We start from the raw sequence: 18,801 nt of genomic DNA, 5'->3' as shown, positions 1-18,801 counted from the left end.
ACCCGCGGTGGGGGAAAGGGCGTTAGGCGGCCCCTGCCCGGCAGGCCGATGTTCAACAGGTGCAGCTTCCCCCCCCACCAGCTGGGGAAGCTTCACCGGTTGGATTTCTGCCTGTCCCGCGGCTGCTGGAGGCGTTAAGAGCCTGGCGGTGCCAAACTGAAAAGCGAGGGCGTTGCCTTTGGAATTAAAATCGTGATTATTATTATTATTATTGATAATGATGATGATGATCGTGGATTATTATTATTATTATTGATAATGATGATGATGATCGTGGATTATTATTATTATTGATGATTATGATGATCGTGGATTATTATTATTGATGATGATTATGATGATCGTGGATTAGGATTATTATTATTGATGATGATTATGATGATCGTGGATTATTATTATTATTATTATTGATGATGATGATGATGATGATAATAATAATTAAAAACCGGCAGCGGCTCGCCAGGGTCTCAGGCAGAGGTCTTTCACATCACCTACTTGGCTAGTCCCTTTAACTGGAGATGCCAGGGATTGAACCTGGGACCTTCTGCCTGCCAAGCAGATGCCCTGCCGCTGAGCTACAGCCCCTCCCCAACACATGAAGCTAATTATTAATAATATTAATATTAATTATTAATATTAATCTCGTCCTCCCCAGCCGAAGCCTGGCTCAGGGCGGGTAACAACATTTAAAACCAGCCATAGGCATGACAATCAACATAAGCAATAACAGAGAGCCGGTGCGGTGTGTTTTATTTCTTGACTTACTTCATTGCTTATCCTGCCTTCCTCCCCAAAGCGGCGTACAGCATTCTCCTCGCCTCCGTTTTATCCTCACGACAACCCTGTGAGGTGGGTTAGGGCTGAGAGAGTGCGGCTGACCCAAGGTCCCCCCGGCAGACTTCCGTGGCACTGGTGGGGATTCGAACCTGGGTCTCACAGGTCATAGAATCATAGAGTTGGAAGGGACCGCCAGGGTCATCTAGTCCAATCCCCTGCACAATGCAGGAAATTCACAACTACCTCTCCCCCAGTGGGAGACTAGCATTTGGTTTTTCAAAATCCACCCTCCCCCACCACCACCATGGAAACATGCTGGGTGACCACGGTTGCCAACAGACCTGGAGAAAAATGGCCTGTCCCTTTAATAATGTGAAGAACTGGACAGCAGAAGCTTTTCACGGCAGGGGGGTAAATAACATCACTTGGTGAGTTGTAGTCCAACCCCCTGAATTTCCTGCACTGGGGAGGGGGTTGGACTAGATGACCCTGCTGGTCCCTTCCAACTATGATTCTAGGACAGTGATGGCGAACCTTTTAGAGACCGAGTGCCCAAACTGCAACCCCAAACCCATTTATTTATTGCGAAGTGCCAACACAGCTAGAAGTCCACATGGGGCTAGGGGTTGCCAGGTCCCTCTTTGCCACCTGTGGGAGGTTTTTGGGGTGGAGCCTGAGGATGGTGGGGTTTGGGGAGGGACTTCAATGTCAGAGTCCAATTGCCAAAGCGGCCATTTTCTCCAGGTGAACTGAAATAGCAGATCTCCTTCTACTACCTGGAGGTTGGCAACACTGCATGGGCAGCCGAGCGGGGGAAGGAAAGCAGCTGGAGCATAGCCCCCACCTCTTCAGTTTGGCTCTTTTTCCAACTGTTATCTTCATACGAATTAAAAAAGACTGTTATGCGGGGAGGGGCTGATGGTGGGGACAGCCCTCTGAACGCGCTCAGAGGCACCTTCGGTTGCATGAACGAGCAGAGTGGAAACCCGAGCTAAGCGAAGGGCTTGGCTCCTCCAGCACAAACGCCAGGTGGGCTCCAGTTTGGCCCTCACTTCCAACCCCCTGCCCTGCAGTCACCAACCAGCCTGCCGCAGATGGCCGCCCAGGTGTCCCACTCCCGGTCCAGCCCTGTCCCGGCTCCGCCTCTTCCAGTCCTCGGCAGAAGGCTCGTCGTTGTCTTCACTTCAGGAGCGCGCAGCTGGTGACTGCAGAGAAGGCACTGGGAAGGAGCCGGGCGCTTCCCAGAGGAGCTGGGAAGGAACCGCTGGTCCCCAGCCTCCTCAGCCGGGAGAATGAACTCAGGCAAACTCTGTGCTGGGGCGACGGCTCGCGTGCCCACAAAGAGGGCTCTGAGTGCCACCTCTGGCACTCGTGCCATAGGTTCGCCACCACTGTTCTAGGAGTAAGTCCACTAAGACTCTCTTAAAGGGACAGTATGTTTTTCTTCTGAGGAGCCCCATGGCGCAGAGTGGTCAGCTGCAGTCCTGCAGTCCAAGCTCTGCTCACGACCTGAGTTTGATTTCGATGGAAGTTAGTTTCAGGTAGCCAGCTCAAGGTTGACTCAGCCTTCCATCCTTCCGAGGTCGGTGAAATGAGCACCCAGCTTGCTGGGGGTAAAGGGAAGATGACCGGGGAAGGCGCTGGCAAACCACCCCGTAAAACAAAGTCTGCCTAGGAAACGTTGGGATGTGACGTCACCCCATGGGTCAGGAATGGGTCGGTGCTTGCACAGGGGACCTTTACCTTTTTATGTTTTTCTTGCAGCCAGTAAGCAACCACATCGGTGTCCTTCGGCCAGTCACATGCTCAGCCTAATCTATATTACAGGATTGTTGTGAGACAAAAGACAAAGTGGAATGCTTATGCTAGATTTAGTTATTTATTACAATATTTATAAGCTTACCGTTCCCTCAATAAAGTTAAAGTATTGCTTTCAAGCTTTTTGGGATAGCATGACTTGTGAATTTTCATTTCTTTAAAAATCGCCGTTGTACTTACTGAGGATAAAAATGTGGCAGGTAAATTCTGCTTTGTAAATTTGTTTGTGATGAGAGAAGTCTGTTGAATATTGGAATGGAATTTCATGCATATCTTCAAGACTTAATTCTAGGTTTCAAGTTGGATCACCAGTTCAGCTACTGAATCTGTTTGCAAAAGGGACGTCATATGCAAAATGTAATATGTCCTGTTAGGTACAACTCCCATCTCAGGCCCTCACACATTTTTTTCTGTGGGGGGGGGGGAGTAAAGAATAAAATGCAACACAACTTTCTATCTCTCCAAAAGAGGAGGGATCTTGGCAGGGTACAACGCAATCGAGTCCCCCCTCTAAAGCAGTCATTTTCTCCAAGGGAACTGATCTCTGTCATTTGGAGATCAGTGGTAATTCCAGGAGATCTCTGGGCCCCACCTGGAGGTTGGCAACCCCACTTGTAAGGTCTGATGAGAAACTTGGATTATGAACTTCAGAGGGACGTACTCCCAGGTAAGTATGTACAGATTTTTAGTCTCCTAAATATCTGTATGGTTTGTGCTTTATCAGTTGTATGGCACGGCTCATTTGGGCAGGGTTGCCAACTCAGGGTTGGAAAATTCCTGGGTATTTTGGGAGTGGAGCCTGGAGACGGTGGGGTTTGGGAAAGGGAGGGACTGCAGCGGGGTTTAATATCAGAGAGTCCACCCTCCAAAGCAGCTATTCTCTCCTAGAAAACTGGAGAGACCAGTTGTAATTCTGGGCGATCTCCAGGTCCCACCTGGAGACTGGCAACCCTAGTCCAAAGCTGTGAAGGGCTTTGTAAGTGATAACCAGCACCTTGAACTGAACCTGGTAACTGGTAGGTAGCCAATGGTGTGATGGCACAATGGGTGTGATAATGCAAACTCTGCCTAGCTCCTGATGGTAACCAAGCTGCACTGTTCTCTGAGTTGACTTCAAGGGAAGACCTATGTAGAGTGCATTACAGTAGTCTAGTCTTGATGTTCACAAGCATAGATCTGGGCGGCCAGATTGAATGAGTCAAGGTAGGGGGTGTGAGTGTATTTTAAGTGAGCATAAGCGAAGCCATGTTGATTTACTATGGGGTTCCTCTCTGGCTAAAAATGAATCTTTGTACGCCAACAGTGTTTCTGCTGGCTTTCCTTTTCTAAAAAGATTAATTGCTAAGGAAGACAAGGCTTCTCTCCTGGAGTGCTGATAAGGGTGTCCAGAGTAGAAATTTGACTAACCCTCCCAGCAGTTTCAAGAAGCCAGATAACAGTTTCTAAGCTGCATGTATATGTCAATACTTGCTTATGTCTAATTGGATTATATAATTTTTTTCTTCCTTAGTAACACTGTAATGTCATTGAAACTATGCATAGAACTTAGCAGAACTTCCCTTATCTTCAAGTTGCTATTTAGAAAAGGCGAATTTCTCAGCTCAAGCTTTTAATAAAGGATTGCTTTTACAGCTTTGATTTTTTTTTGGGGGGGGGAGTACATAATGTGGCAACCTTCATTGGAACTTGCAGAAAATTCCCCATCATTTCGTAACCAAGCTGCACTGTTCTCTGAGTTGACTTCAAGGGGAGACCTGTGCAGAGGGCATTGCAGTAGTATAGTCTTAATGTTCACTGGCATGGATATCGGTGCCCGGTTTGACTGAGTCAAAGTAAAGGGCCATCTTCTGTTGAGAATGAGTTGGAAGAAAGTGTTGCTTCTCTCCAGTAGCAATGTTGGGTTCTGTATAGCCCCAAGGCTCTTGACCGCATCAGCAAGGATCAGCTGAATCACATCGAAAACGGGAGGTGTGACGTCCTTCGAGACTTTGGTTGCCAGATCCCTTTTCTCCACCGGTGGGAGATTTCTGGGGCAGAGCCTGAGGAGGGCGGGGTTTGGGGAGGGACTTCAATGCCAAAGAGTCCAATGGCCAAAGCGGCCATTTTCCCCAGGAGGACTGATCTCTGTTGGCTGGAGACAAGTTGTAATAGCGGGAGATCTCCAGCTACCACCCAGAGGTTGGCAACCCTATTCAAGACCTGTCAGGCGCATACCAGTATCCCGCTGGGGAACAATGTAAGAGGCAGTACACGTGATTGGAACGTGTTTATTAAAATTGTGAAAATGACTATAGAGGAGAGATGAAACATGGAACTGAAGAAGAAATACGGAACGGAATAGTCTCGAGAAAAAATCGTCTTCCAGAGACTGCCAAGTACTCTCCTGAAGACAAAGAACAAGAGATATTACATGAACTGTGTTATGGTTGTACTATGGAAAGTGTGGAGATTCTTGGATGTGTTATTAATTTCTATTGTTATAATACAGAGTTGGTATCTTTACCTATCCGCGTTGACTTCAAGGCAAGACCCACGCAGAGGACATTACTGTAGTCTAGTCTTGAAGTGCCCTGGTTGTCTTATAGAGTCCAATGAAGACAACTAGGAGGAGGTCAAAAAGAGCAACAGTTCTTTATTTAGCTAAACACAGACCTGGGGGTGAAATAACCCACAAATAAGATACAGTTACCCGAAAAACAAAGGCAAGTCAGGATCATTTATGCATTCGCATGGGGCAGGCCCATGGCTGCTGACAAGCAGATTGATACACAAAAGCACCAATGCAAATTAAGTGTCTACTTCACTCTAATTAGCATAACTTATATTGGCCGAAGGCGTCACTTAGTGAGTGCCTGATCTTGTGAGCTCAGTAACCAGAAACCACATTCCTGAAGATGAACGTAATTCAGAGCTCTCTACTGGTGAGAGGCCGTACCAGGCACAGAGAGCATGATTTGTTGGTTCATGGCTCCCGGATGCCAACTTCCCCAAAGTTTCCATTTGTGTGCGTATGAGTACATAGTGTTCTAAACCAGCCCTTATATCTGGGCATTACAGTCTTGCTATTCACTGGCATGGATCTCGGTGCCCGGGTTGACTGAAACTTCACGATACTTTTAAATATGCCACAATAGCAGTAAGAACGGTTTTGGCAAGGACTGGAAACAAACATTTATTCCCGAAATTGAAGAATGGAAAGAAAAGCTCTTAGATTACGCCAGTAATTTGACTTTTATGACTTTTATTCTGAATCCAAAGATCAATGAATCCACGGAACAATTCAACGAAAAATGGGAGTCATTTTACACTTATATGTTGTCTAGTTAAGTAAGTGACCAGTCAGCATTTCTTTTAAAACGATAATACTTTGGAAATGAATGATATTTTTTCACTTTTAAAGTACCATTTCATTAGATAAACTGGACAGTACTCATTTGATATTTTGTTTGTACTCTACTGAGCTTATTTTTTAACTGAAACTGTAACAATGTTTTTATATATTCAATGATTTAACTTTTCCCTTTTTTCCTTTTTGTACCCCTTAAAATATAAAATAATAATAATAATATTGTCGAAGGCTTTCACGGTCAGAGTTCATTGGTTCTTGTAGGTTATCCGGGCTGTGTAACCGTGGTCTTGGAATTTTCTTTCCTGACGTTTCGCCAGCAACTGTGGCAGGCATCTTCAGAGTAGTAACACTGAAGGACAGTGTCTCTCAGTGTCAAGGGTGTAGGAAGAGTAATATATAGTCAGAAAGGGGTTGGGTTTGAGCTGAGTATTGTCCTGCAAAAGTATTGTCCTGTAAGTATCAAGATAATGTGCTAATGAGGGTATGGTATGTTAATATGGGACCATTGTATCCTGAAGTGATCTGTTAATGTGTGTAATCCAAAACTAATCTGTATGGCTATTGTTGAATGTTGTCTTTGTCTGGAGGTTTTTCAGGGCAGGAAGCCAAGCCTTATTCATTCTTAAACTCTCCTCTTTTCTGTTAAAGTTGTGCTGATGTTTATGAATTTCAATGGCTTCTCTGTGCAATCTGACAAAATAGTTGGTAGAAATGCTACGATCAGCAAAAGACAAAAGAGACCCCCTCACCTCTGCAGGAGTATATCGTATACCTTGCAGCTGTGGAGAAGTTTACATTGGGACCACAAAACGCAGCATACAAACAAGGATAAAAGAACATGAAAGGTACTGCAGACTTGGCCAACCTGAGAAATCAGCAGTGGCTGAACATGGACTGACACAAACAGGACACAGGGTCTTATTCCAAGACACTGAAAGACTGGACAATTCTACCAACTATTTTGTCAGATTGCACAGAGAAGCCATTGAAATTCATAAACATCAGCACAACTTTAACAGAAAAGAGGAGAGTTTAAGAATGAATAAGGCTTGGCTTCCTGCCCTGAAAAACCTCCAGACAAAGACAACATTCAACAATAGCCATACAGATTAGTTTTGGATTACACACATTAACAGATCACTTCAGGATACAATGGTTCCATATTAACATACCATACCCTCATTAGCACATTATCTTGATACTTACAGGACAATACTTTTGCAGGACAATACTCAGCTCAAACCCAACCCCTTTCTGACTATATATTACTCTTCCTACACCCTTGACACTGAGAGACACTGTCCTTCAGTGTTACTACTCTGAAGATGCCTGCCACAGTTGCTGGCGAAACGTCAGGAAAGAAAATTCCAAGACCACGGTTACACAGCCCGGATAACCTACAAGAACCAATAATAATAATAATAAACCACCGGGAGGTTGGCAACCCGATCTGAGACCCGCCAGGCTTCCCAGCCAGCATCCCCTCCCATCTTATCGGAATTCATTTTCGGTTTATTCACTCTCGGCCCTTTGACCACAGCAGGCGGGCGGCGGCTCAGGACCTCTACAGCAGGGGACCCCTGCAACCCTTTCTTTGAGCCCGCAGGGCTGTGGGTTACTTTCCAGGCCCTCGTGCCCTGGTGGCAGCTGCTGCCCAAATAATTGTTTGGTTTTTTAAACCTGCGCAGCCAATGAGACCTCCACCGGCCAATCAGAAGGCTTGCCGGGCAGAAGCCCCACCTGGCCCCGCCCACTTTCGAATAACACGTGGCAGGCGCCTCGAAGGTGGCCATGGCACCACGTGGGGGACCCCTGCTGTGCAGCTTTAAAAAAAATATCTAAACAGGGTTTTTTTTTCTTGCGTCACAGATATTTTGCACTGGCAGAGTATTTTTTTTAACATAAACTCTTTGGTGAGGGGAAAACACTAGCTTCTGCTGAGGGCCAGCCACGTTATTCCGTATTGCTTCCTACAAGCAGCTTTTACTCATTTGAGATGGAAAAAATGGCGCCAAAACCTAAGTAGGAAGTCCCGCCTCCATCCCTATGGGTTGCCTGTCAAGTACTTAAAAAATAAGTCCACGTCGGCTTCTACCCACCCTACGTCTCGCGAGACTTTGGAGACGCTGTAGCCGGACCAGCCTTTTTCAGGCGCCTTCGCAAAGTCTCGCGAGACCTTGGATCAACTGAAGCGGAACTGGCCTTTTCCAGGCTCCTTCGCAAAGTGTCGCGGGACCTTGGATCAAATGAAGCGGAACTGGCCTTTTCCAGGCTCCTTCGCAAATTCTCGCGAGACCTCGGAGCGGATGAAGCGGAATCGGCCTTTTTCCAAGCCATTTCGCAAACTCTCGCGAGACCTTGGAGAAGACGAAGCGGAACCGGCCTTTTTCCAGGGCTCTTCGCAAACTCTCGCGAGACCTTGGAGAAGACGAGGCGGAACCGGCCTTTTCCCAGGGCTCTTCGCAAACTCTCGCGTGACCTCGGAGCTGATGAAGAGCCGCGGGGTCTTTTCCAGGTCCCTCCGCAAGCTCTCGCGAGATCTCGCCGCCGACGAACGGCAGAGGGCCACGCAAGCTCTCGCGATCTTTCCCGTCAACAGTCAACAGTCCGGTCGAGGCATCATGGCGGCGCTGGCCGGTTCCCCCGCCGCCGCCCTCCCGCCCTTGCCCAACGCCGCCGCCAGCCCGGCCCCGGCGGCGGCCGGCCCGCCCGGCTACCGGCCCTTCGAGCCCGAGGCGCTGGGCCTCAGCCCGGGCTGGAGGCTCACCGGCTTCGGCGAGCTGCGGGGCTGAGGCTGCAAAGTCCCTCAGGAGACGCTGCTCAGGCTCCTGGAGGGACTCACCGGGCCCCGCGCCGTCCTGGCCGGGGAGGGAGACCCGGAGGCCGCCGCCGGGCCCCCAGCGCCCACCCTCGGTGAGGGCAAAGGGGCGGGGGCGGAATCGCCTAGGGCCTTTTCGCTGGGAAAGAAAGGCGGTTAAGGGGGGGGGAGGCCCGATGGAGGCCTGATGGAGGCCTGTAAAGTTATGCATGGCGTGGAGAGAGCGGACAGGGCTTTTCTCCCGCTCTCGTAATGCCAGAGCGCCCAGTCAGCGGCCGAAACTGGAGGGCGAGAGTCTCAAAACTGACAAAAAGGAAGCATTTCTCCACACAACGCATAGTTAAACTGTGGAACTCCCTGCCCCAGGAGGTGGCGATGGCTGCCAACTTGGAAGGCTTTAAGAAGGGAGTGGGCATGTTCATGGAGGAGAGGGCTATCCATGGCTACTAGTCAAAATGAGTACCAGTCATGATGCATGGCTATTCTCTCCAGGATCAGAGGAGCAGGCCTATTATATTAGGTGCTGTGGGACATAGGCAGGATGGTGCTGCTGCAGTCGTCTTGTTTGTGGGCTTCCTAGAGGCACCTGGTTGGCCCCTGTGTGAACAGACTGCTGGACTTGATAGGCCTTGGTCTGATTCAGCAGAGCCTTTCTTATGTTCTTATGTTCATGCCTATTCTCTCCAGTATCAGAGGAGCATGCCCATTATATGAGGTGCTGTGTGACGCAGGCAGGAGAATGCTGCTGCAGTCGTCTTGCTTGGGGGCTTCCTACAGGCACCTGGTTGGCCCCTGTGTGAACATACTGATGGACTTGATGGGCCTTGGTCTGATCCAGCAGGGCTTTTCTTATGGAGGAGAGGGCTATCCATGGCTACTGGTAAAAATAAATACTAGTCATGATGCATCCCTATTTTCTCCAGGATCAGAGGAGCAGGCCTATTATATCAGGTGCTGTGGAACACAGGCAGGATTCTGCTTCTGCGGTCGTCTTGCTTGTGGGATTTCTAGAGGCCTCTGGGTGGCCGCTGTGTGAACAGACTGCTCGACTTGGTGGGCCTTGGTCTGATCCAGCAGGGCTTTTCTTATGGAGGAGAGGGCTATCCATGGCTACTAGTCAAAATGGATACTAGTCATGATGCATGCCTATTCTCTCCAGGATCAGAGGAGCATGCCTGTTATATTAGGTGGGGAATCAAGCTTGGTTCCCCAGATTAGCCTCCGCTGCTCATGTAGAAGAGTGGGGAATCAAACCTAGTTCTCCACATTAGAGTCCACCGCTCCTACACCACGCTGGTTCTCAAAAACAGGGTCCCAGGTCCGGAAAGTCGGAACTCTGCTGTTGTCCAGCAAGCCTGTGCAACCAATGAGCCACCAAATCAAATGGAGCCCCCATGTTGCACTCTGGGCCAGCAATGTTGCACGTGGGTCACAAGTCATGCAGGAGTTTGTTTGTTTTACAACTGAGCCACCCAATTTAATTTTAAATTGGGCATGGCCCCCCTTTTTAAGCCAGCTATGTGTGAAGACAGGCTTTTGCACTCTGCTCCTGGGGGAGGGAGGGGTGCGTCATTAAAAGTGGTAATACGGTGTTAAAAGAGGGACTAGTTTGCCAGGACTTGATGCGCCTTGGTCTGATCCAGCAGGGATTTCCCTATGTTCTTATGGAGGATGGGGCTATCCATGGCTACTAGTCCAAATGGATACTGGTCGTGATGCATGCCTATTCTCTCCAGGATCAGAGAAGCATGCCTGTTATATTGGGTGCTGTGGAACACAGGCAGGATTATGCTGCTGCAGTCTTGTTTGTGGGCTTTCTAGAGGCACCTGGTTGGCCACTGTGTGAACAGACTGCTGGACTTGATGGGCCTTGGTCTGATCCAGCAGGGCTTTCGTTATATTCTTAGAGCTGGCAGGGGAAGGGGGCCAAGTGTCTGGGGCGGGGGGGGGGCTCAAGGGGAGCCTTTCCGAGTGCAAGGGGCTGATGACTGTTGGTTTATGCTCCTGGCTTGTTACTGGTACTTTTTACATTGAGGTAATTCACAGTGGGTAGCCGTGTTAGTCTGTCTGCAGTAGTAGAAAAGGGCAAGAGTCTAGTAGCACCTTAAAGACTAACAAAAATATTTTCTGGTAGGGTATGAGCTTTCGTGAGCCACGGCTCACTTCTGAAGTATCTGAAGAAGTGAACTGTGGCTCACAAAAGCTCATACCCTACCAGAAAATATTTTTGTTAGTCTTTAAGGTGCTACTGGACTCTATTTACTTTGAGGTTATGATTTTATTGTATTTTCTTTGTAATCTTTGAGCAGGTCTCTGAACAGGGGGCACATCCATTTTTTCTAAACTTACTGCTCGGAACTCCTTGGAGAGTATTACATTACTATGGTTTGGCTAAAAGATTGATTGCTGTATCGTAGCCTCCCAGCTTGAATATAATTTCCTCTACAAGCTGACTGGGTAGCATTAGTCGAACCACTTTAAGCCTGCCTCCCTCCCTGCAATTTGCTTATGTAGGTAATACTGATCCTCTTGACAGTAAAGTCAACGCAACAGTAATTATAATTATGTAAATCTCTAAAAGTGTTGTATACATTTTGTTGATTAAAAATGGGATCCTTTGCCTTATTTTGCTGTTGTTGCATTTGCTACCTCTGCACTCTGTCATGTGTGTAGGCCATGCCTGATCTTTTATAATGAGCCAAGCGCTTAAAGTGGGGAAGAAATATGTTGTAGGAATGCTATAGCCAGTGTGGTGTAGTGGTTAAGAGTGCTGGATTAGTATCTGGGAGATCCAGGTTCAAATCCACACTCATGGCATGGAACTCACTGGGTAACCTTGGGCTAGTCACGCCCACTCCGCCTCACCTTCCTCACAGGGTTGTTGTGAGGGTAAAATGGAGGACAATGATGTAAGCCACTTTGGGTCCTCGTTGGGGAGAAAGGCAGGGTATAAATAAATTAAATGAAGTAGTTATATAAAACGTGTGCTGCCTCTTGTCTACAGGCATTGGAATGGACTCCTGTGTTATCCCCTTGAGGCATGGGGGTCTTTCACTCATACAGACCACAGACTTCTTTTATCCACTGGTGGAGGATCCCTATATGATGGTGAGCGGAGGAAATGGGACTCAGTTGGACGAAAGGAAGTGAAGTGTGTCTTGCAGGCACATTGAATGTTTTAGCTGTGATAGGGTATATGATAATCATCAAGTACTTGAAGGGCTGTCATAGAGAGGAGGGTGCTGAGTTTTCTGTTGCCCCAGAAGGTCGGACTAGAACCAACACATTGAAATTAAATCAAAAGAGTCTGTCTAGACATTAGGAAGAATTTTCTAACAGTCAGAGCGGTTCCTCAGTGGGACAGGCTTCCTCGGGAGGTGGTGAGTTCTTCTTCCCTGGAGGTTTTTAAGCAGAGGCTAGATGGCCATCTGTCAGCAATGCTGATTCTAAGACCTTAGGCAGATGATGAGAGGGGAGCATCTTGGCCATCTTCTGGGCATGGAGTAGGAGGTCACTAGAGGTTGTGGGGGAGGAGGTAGTTGTGAATTTCCTGCGTTGTGCAGGGGGTTGGACTAGATGACCCTGGTGGTCCTTTCCAGCTCTGTGATTCCAATGTGAGGCTCATGAAGCCTTGTGTGTCATTTCCCCTTCTGATTCATTGCCTGTTGCTGTGCGTATCTCTGATTCAGGGCCGCATTGCCTGTGCCAACGTGCTGAGCGACCTCTACGCCATGGGCATCACAGAGTGCGACAATATGCTTATGTTGCTGAGCGTGAGCCAGAAAATGACTGAGGAGGTGAGAAGTGCCCCGGATGATTTTAACTTCTAAACAAAACTCTTCCCTTGACAATTTTGGGAAATGAGTATTTTATGTATGCCGTTTAAATGGCATTCTCAAATGAAATTATGTCAAAGATGGGCTGTGTTAAAGCTCTGCATGTACGCAAAAATATGTAATATAAATGGTCTGGGGTAGCTTCCCTCTAGGATTTGGTTGGTTGGTCTTAGCTTCACCAAAAATAACTCCTCAGCCAGCTCAATTCAGACGTCATTCCAAATCATAGGTTGAGTTTCCAGATCATTGGGCAAGCCATAGCATAGAGCTGCTTGTGTACTTTAGTTATCTGTCTGCACTTCAGTCTCTAGGTTCAGTGACCTCCAGAGGTGGATCAAGGTAACAGCTATGGTTTGTCAAAACGGCTCTCACGTAGTCCAAACCATGGTTTTCAAGCCCACTTCAAACCATATTTTTAGTTCGCATTTGCCGTCTTATACTGCCTTATACTGAAGCAGACCATTGGTCAGTCAAGGTCGGTGTTGTCTACTCAGACCGGCAGCGTGCTCTCTAGGAGTCTCAGGCAGAGGTCTTTCATGTCACCGATTACCTGGTCCTTTTAACGGGAGATGGCGGGGATTGAACCTGAGGCCTTCTGCATGTCAAGAAGATGCTCTACCATTGAGCCATGGCCCCACCCTTAAGCCATGTTGCAAACGGTGTATGTTTTCTAAACTGAGCATCTGTGGCCAAGCGTAATTTACAGCTCTGTGCTTTAAGGGGAGCCCTTGCTTTGAAAGACATAGGAAGGGAATTGCCGGTAATATGCGAAACCCAGTTTTCCACTTCCTGCAGGAGGCCTGAGAACTATAGTGGTTTTCTGAATCCTTTATTGTGCCCTTTACCCAGGAGCGAGACAAAATCATGCCGCTGATAATCAAAGGCTTCCGAGCTGCAGCAGAAGATGGGGGCACCTCAGTGACTGGTGGACAGACAGTCTTGAATCCTTGGATCATTGTTGGAGGAGTCGCAACCGTGGTGTGTCAACCCAATGAGTTCATTGTGTGAGTATCAGGGTCTTATTAGCAGGGGTGGGGAGCTGACTTGAGGAAGAGGACGTTAGGATTCCATATGTAAGCACAGGAGTTCATGCTTAAAGCATAGCTTGGGGCCGGGATATCCGAAGGACCATCTTCTTCCCTAAATTCCTGCCCGGGAATTCAGATTGCAGGGAGAGGCCCTCTTGACTGTTCCACCAATCAAAGAAGCTTGTCTGGTGGGCACACGAGGGAGGGCCTTTTCGGTTGTAGCCCAACGATTATGGACAGCCTCCCCCGTGTGAGTGTGTGTGGGGGGTGCGCCTGGCCCCGTTAATCTTCAGGAGGCAGTTGAAGACCATTTTCTTTAGGACTGCATTTGACTGATTTAGTTTTTATTTATTGGCAGTCCTGATTGGAGTTTTTAAATTGTGGCCTGGAGAGTGGTGTAGTGGTTAAGAGCTGTGGAGTCTGATCTGGAGAACTGGGTTCGATTCCCCACTCCTTCACATGAGCAGCAGATGCTAATCTGGTGAACTGGGTTGGTTTCCCCACTCCTACACATGAACCTAGTTGGGTGACCTTGGGTTAGTCACAGCTCTTTTTGAGCTAGAAGTGAGTAATCAACTTACTAGTGGAACTGTGTTGGGGTAGAGATTGCTCCTGTAATTGCTGCAAGATACGGAGCAAACATGGGTGATAGTGAATCATGATCTCTGTTCCAAGCCCGACAAGTGAGAACACCTATATGCAATATCATTTCATAGCTGTTACCAAACATTTGAGAGGCCTGCGTGGTATAGTGGTTAAGAGCAGCGGACTCTTATCTGGAGAATCAGTTTGATTCCCTGCTCCTCATGAGCAGTGGACTCTAATCTGCTGAAATGGGTTGATTTCCCCACTTTTCCACATGAGCGGTGGACTCTGAGCTGGAGAACTGGGTTTGATTTCCCACTTCTCCACATGAAGCCTGCTGGGTGATATTGGGCTATTCACAGCGCTCTCAGAGCTCTCTCAGCCCCACCTACCTCACAGGGTGCCGCTTGGGTGTGCGGGGAAAGGCAGTTGTAAGCCGGAGCTGCCTTACGGTAGAGAAAAGCAGGGTATAAAAACCAGCTCTTCTTCTTCTGTAGTGACTCAGAACATTTTGAAGGTGCCTAATGCGAGAACAGCTGTCAGCTGCCTGGTGGGTATGGCGCTGACCTTTGGACCGGTTTTCTTGATTCCAGGCCAGACAGTGCGATTCCAGGGGATGTCCTTGTCCTGACCAAGCCTCTGGGGACGCAGATGGCTGTGACTGCTCACCAGTGGCTGGATAATGTAAGTGCCCATCTATGGGAAAGTATTGTTCTTGCAGAATATATGGCAGTAAGGGAGGGGAGATTATGAAGTAGGGGAAGACATTATCAGGTGAGTGCCATGGGCCTGAGTTTAGGCTTAAGGCAAACGCAGAATAATGTCATCCTGTAACCTATGCCTTCTGCGTGATGTGTGAAGGAACATAAGAAAGGCCCTGCTGGATCAGGCCAAGGCCCATCAAGTCCAGCAGTCTGTTCACACAGAGGCCAACCAGGTGCCTCTAGGAAGCCCACAAGCAAGATGACTGCAGCAGCATTCTCCTGCCTGTGTTCCACAGCGCCTCATATAATAGGCCTGCTCCTCTGATACCGTAGAGAATAGGCATGCATCATGACGAGTATCCATTTGGACTAGTAGCCATGGATAGCCCCATCCTCTATAAGTACATAAGGAAAGCCCTGCTGGATCAGACCAAGGTCTATCAAGTCCAGCAGTCTGTTCACACAGGGGCCTCCAGGAAGCCCACAAGCAAGGCAACTGCAGCAGCATTATCCTGCCCACGTTCCACAGCACCTCATATAACAGCCATGCTCCTCTGAGAATGTAGAGAATAGGCATGCATCATGACAAGTAGCCATGGATAGCCCCATCCTCCATAAGTACATAAGAAATCCCTGCTGGATCAGACTATCAAGTCCAGCAGTCTGTTCACACAGGGGCCAACCAGCTGCCTGTAGGAAACCCACAAACAAGACTGCAGCAGCATTGTCCTGGCTGTGTTCCAAAGCACCTACTATAATAGGCATGCTCCTCTGATTCTGGAGAGAACAAGTACACATCATGACTAGTATCCATTTGGACTAGTAGCCATGAATATTCTCTCCTCCATGAACATGTCCCCTCCCCTCTTCAAGCCTTCCAAGTTGGCAGCCATCACCACATCCTGGGGCAGGGAGTTCTAGTATTGAGAAATGGAGAAAAGCTTCTCCCTGTCCACTCTCTCCAGACCATGCATAATTCTATAGACCTCTGTTATGTCTCCCCTTAACCGCCTGCTTTCCAACCTAAACAGCCCTAAATGTTTGGAGTGGCAAGTTGGTGGGAAAGTACAGGGATTTTATGGTGCAGCTGCTAAGCCACATTGTGTGAAATAGCAGAGGGTTTTCTTTGAAGCTTAGATTGTACTCTGCTTATCGGACACGAGATGACAGGACTCTAATACTAGAAGTGAGTAATGTAGCCCCCCTCTTCAACGCCTTTTTTTTTTATTATAGCCAGAGAAGTGGAATAAGATTAAGCTGGTGGTCTCCAAAGAAGATGTGGAACTAGCCTATCAGGAAGCCATGTTCAGTATGGCCATGCTGAACAGAACAGGTAGGGGACACCTGACCCTTGAACTGCTGCGCCTGGTTGGCAGGAAAGGAACAGTGCTGAGATAACTTGCAGCTGCAGAAGCCGTCTTTGTTAAGACCGCTGCACTGCCTGAGAAAAATAGAGACAAAGAAGAGTTGGTTTTTATATGCCGACTTTCTCCGCCACTTAAGGAAGAATCAAACCTGCTTACAATCCCCTTTCCTCCCCCTCCCCACAACAGACACCCTGTGAGGTAGGTGAGGCTGAGAGAGCTTTAAGAGACTAGCCCAAGGTCACCCAGCTGGCTATGTGGAGAAGTGGGGAACCAAACCTGGTTCTCCAGATCAGAGTCCACTGCTCCAAACGACCACACGCTGGTACTGCCCGAAAAAAGTAAGCGACAGAGTGGTTCATCAGTCCACTCCTGAAAAGAAATTCTTTGAGATTTCTAGTGCATGTTGAGCTTTCTGGATTCTTGTTTTTGAGTTCTTGAAACCTGGTACTTTAAAATACATGTTTTCTTCTTCAACATCTGAACTTGCCTCATGCTGAATCACACCCGAGGTCCATCAGTGTCTACTCAGACTGGGAGTGGCTCTCTGGGGCGTGAGGTGGAGGTCCTTCATACCACCTGATCCTTTTAACTGGAGATCCTGGGGATTGAATCTGGGACCTTCTGCGTGCCAAGCAGAGGCTCTGGCTACCCACCCACATGAAGCTACCTTATACTGAATCAGACCATCAGTCCATCAAAGTCAGTATGGTCTACTCATACTGGCAGGAACTCTTCAGAGTCTGAGGTGGAGGTCCTTCATACCACTTGAAGACATAAAGCTGCCTTATACTGAATTAGACCCTTAGTACATCAAATTCAGTGTTGTCTACTCAGACAGGCAGCTGCTCTCCAGGGTCTCAGGCAGAGGTCTTTCACATCACCCACTTGCCTAGTCCCTTTAACTGGAGATGCTGGGGATTGAACCTGGGACTTACTGCATGCCAAAGATGCTCTACCACTGAGCCACAGCCCCTCCCACTTGATCCTTTTAAATGAAGATGCTGGGGGTTGAACCTGGGACCTGCAGGCCAAGCAGATGTTCTCCCACTCAGCCAGAGTCCCTCCCATAAAGGGCCAGGCATCTTCCGTGAAGTGATGGCTTATTCTGTTGACAAGAAGAGCCTCTGTTAGCAGACCAGATCAGCAAGCTCCAACCCACTGCTGCTACTGCCACCATCTTGTAGAAGCTTCCCTCCTGGCCCAGAGGGAAGTTCACGCTTTGGCTGCATCTCACCACTTGGGTGAGATATTGGACAGCGGTTAGCCACCACCCGTCTGCCCGCAAGTGTAGTTGCTACTCTGTCATAACTTGAAATTAAATCAAGAGTTCCCGTCTAGACACCAGGAAAATTTTTCTGACAGAGCTGTTCCTCAGTGGAACAGACTTCCTCGGGAGGCGGTGAGTGCTCCTTCCCTGGAGGTTTTTAAGCAGAGGCTAGATGGCCATCTGTCAGCAATGCTGATTCTATAACCGTAGGCAGATGATGAGAGGGAGGGCACCTTGGCCATCTTCTAGGCATGGAGTAGGGGGTCACTGGGTGTGTGTGGGGGAGGTAGTTGTGAATTTCCTGCATTGTGCAGGGGGTTGGACTAGATGACCCTGGTGGTCCCTTCCAACTCTAATTCTATGATTCTGACTTGTGCCTGTAACCTTCCTCCTCTTGCAGCAGCCAGTTTGATGCACACTTTCAACGCTCATGCCGCTACGGACATTACAGGCTTCGGGATTCTGGGCCACGCGCAAAACTTGGCCAAGCAGCAGCGCAGCGACGTCTCCTTCGTCATCCACAACCTGCCCATCATCGCAAAGATGGCAGGTGTCAGCAAGGCCAGCGGCGCACGGTCTAGGCTCCTGCAGGGGACAGCCCCAGAGACGTCCGGTAAGACAAGCGGCTAGGGCTGACTTCCAACAGGGGACTGACAACGGTCTAAACTCGCCTGCCGCCTTAACTTGCGCTGTTTCCTTTGCAGGGGGGCTGCTGATCTGTCTCCCCCGGGAGCAGGCCGCCCGCTTCTGTGCGGAGATCAAATCCCCCAAATACGGAGAGGGGCACCAGGCATGGATCATCGGCATCGTGGAGAAAGGCAACCAGACGGCCCGCATCATCGACAAGCCCCGCATCATCGAGGTGACTCCCCGGGGGGCCACCGCCTCCCCTCAGGATAACAATTCCAACGCCAGCCCTGAAGCCGCTTCCTGAAGTGGGAAGAATGTTTTCTTCCTACCCGCTGTTGGCTCGAAGCTGATAAGGGCAGCATAGTGGGGGCTGTCGGTCAGTGTACGGTTACCACCTACGGCATCGCGATCTCTGGGGACGCGGCTGGATCCTTCCTGCTACCCGATAAAACGTTAATTGGTTTTTGTGAAGCCGCTCCCTGCCAGCAGGTAAATTCCCGTTGATGGGGGGGGGGGATAGTAACTTGAATTATTTATTGGAATAGGCTCTGCCCGTTAAGCTTTCCTGGTTTTTGGGTCAGACTGAGCAGCTGGTCCAAAAAAAGGAAGCCGGGTGACTAAA

General features: G+C 48.7%; 1 protein-coding gene across 1 annotated transcript; it reads left to right on the top strand.

Annotated features, from left to right (window-relative positions):
- Positions 1-8,565: 8,565 nt before the first annotated feature.
- On the top strand, positions 8,566-18,532 carry SEPHS2 (selenophosphate synthetase 2). The gene is made up of 8 exons (XM_056855547.1): positions 8,566-8,857; positions 11,767-11,870; positions 12,452-12,559; positions 13,448-13,602; positions 14,805-14,895; positions 16,149-16,248; positions 17,950-18,162; positions 18,254-18,532. Exons 1-8 carry the CDS (start codon positions 8,566-8,568, stop codon positions 18,481-18,483), a joined length of 1,293 nt encoding a protein of 430 aa, XP_056711525.1. The 3' UTR covers positions 18,484-18,532.
- Positions 18,533-18,801: the final 269 nt, after the last annotated feature.

This window comes from Euleptes europaea, chromosome 1 (assembly GCF_029931775.1).
Source record: "Euleptes europaea isolate rEulEur1 chromosome 1, rEulEur1.hap1, whole genome shotgun sequence".
NCBI lineage: Eukaryota > Metazoa > Chordata > Lepidosauria > Squamata > Sphaerodactylidae > Euleptes > Euleptes europaea.
This window is presented reverse-complemented; position numbering and strand designations above follow the sequence as displayed.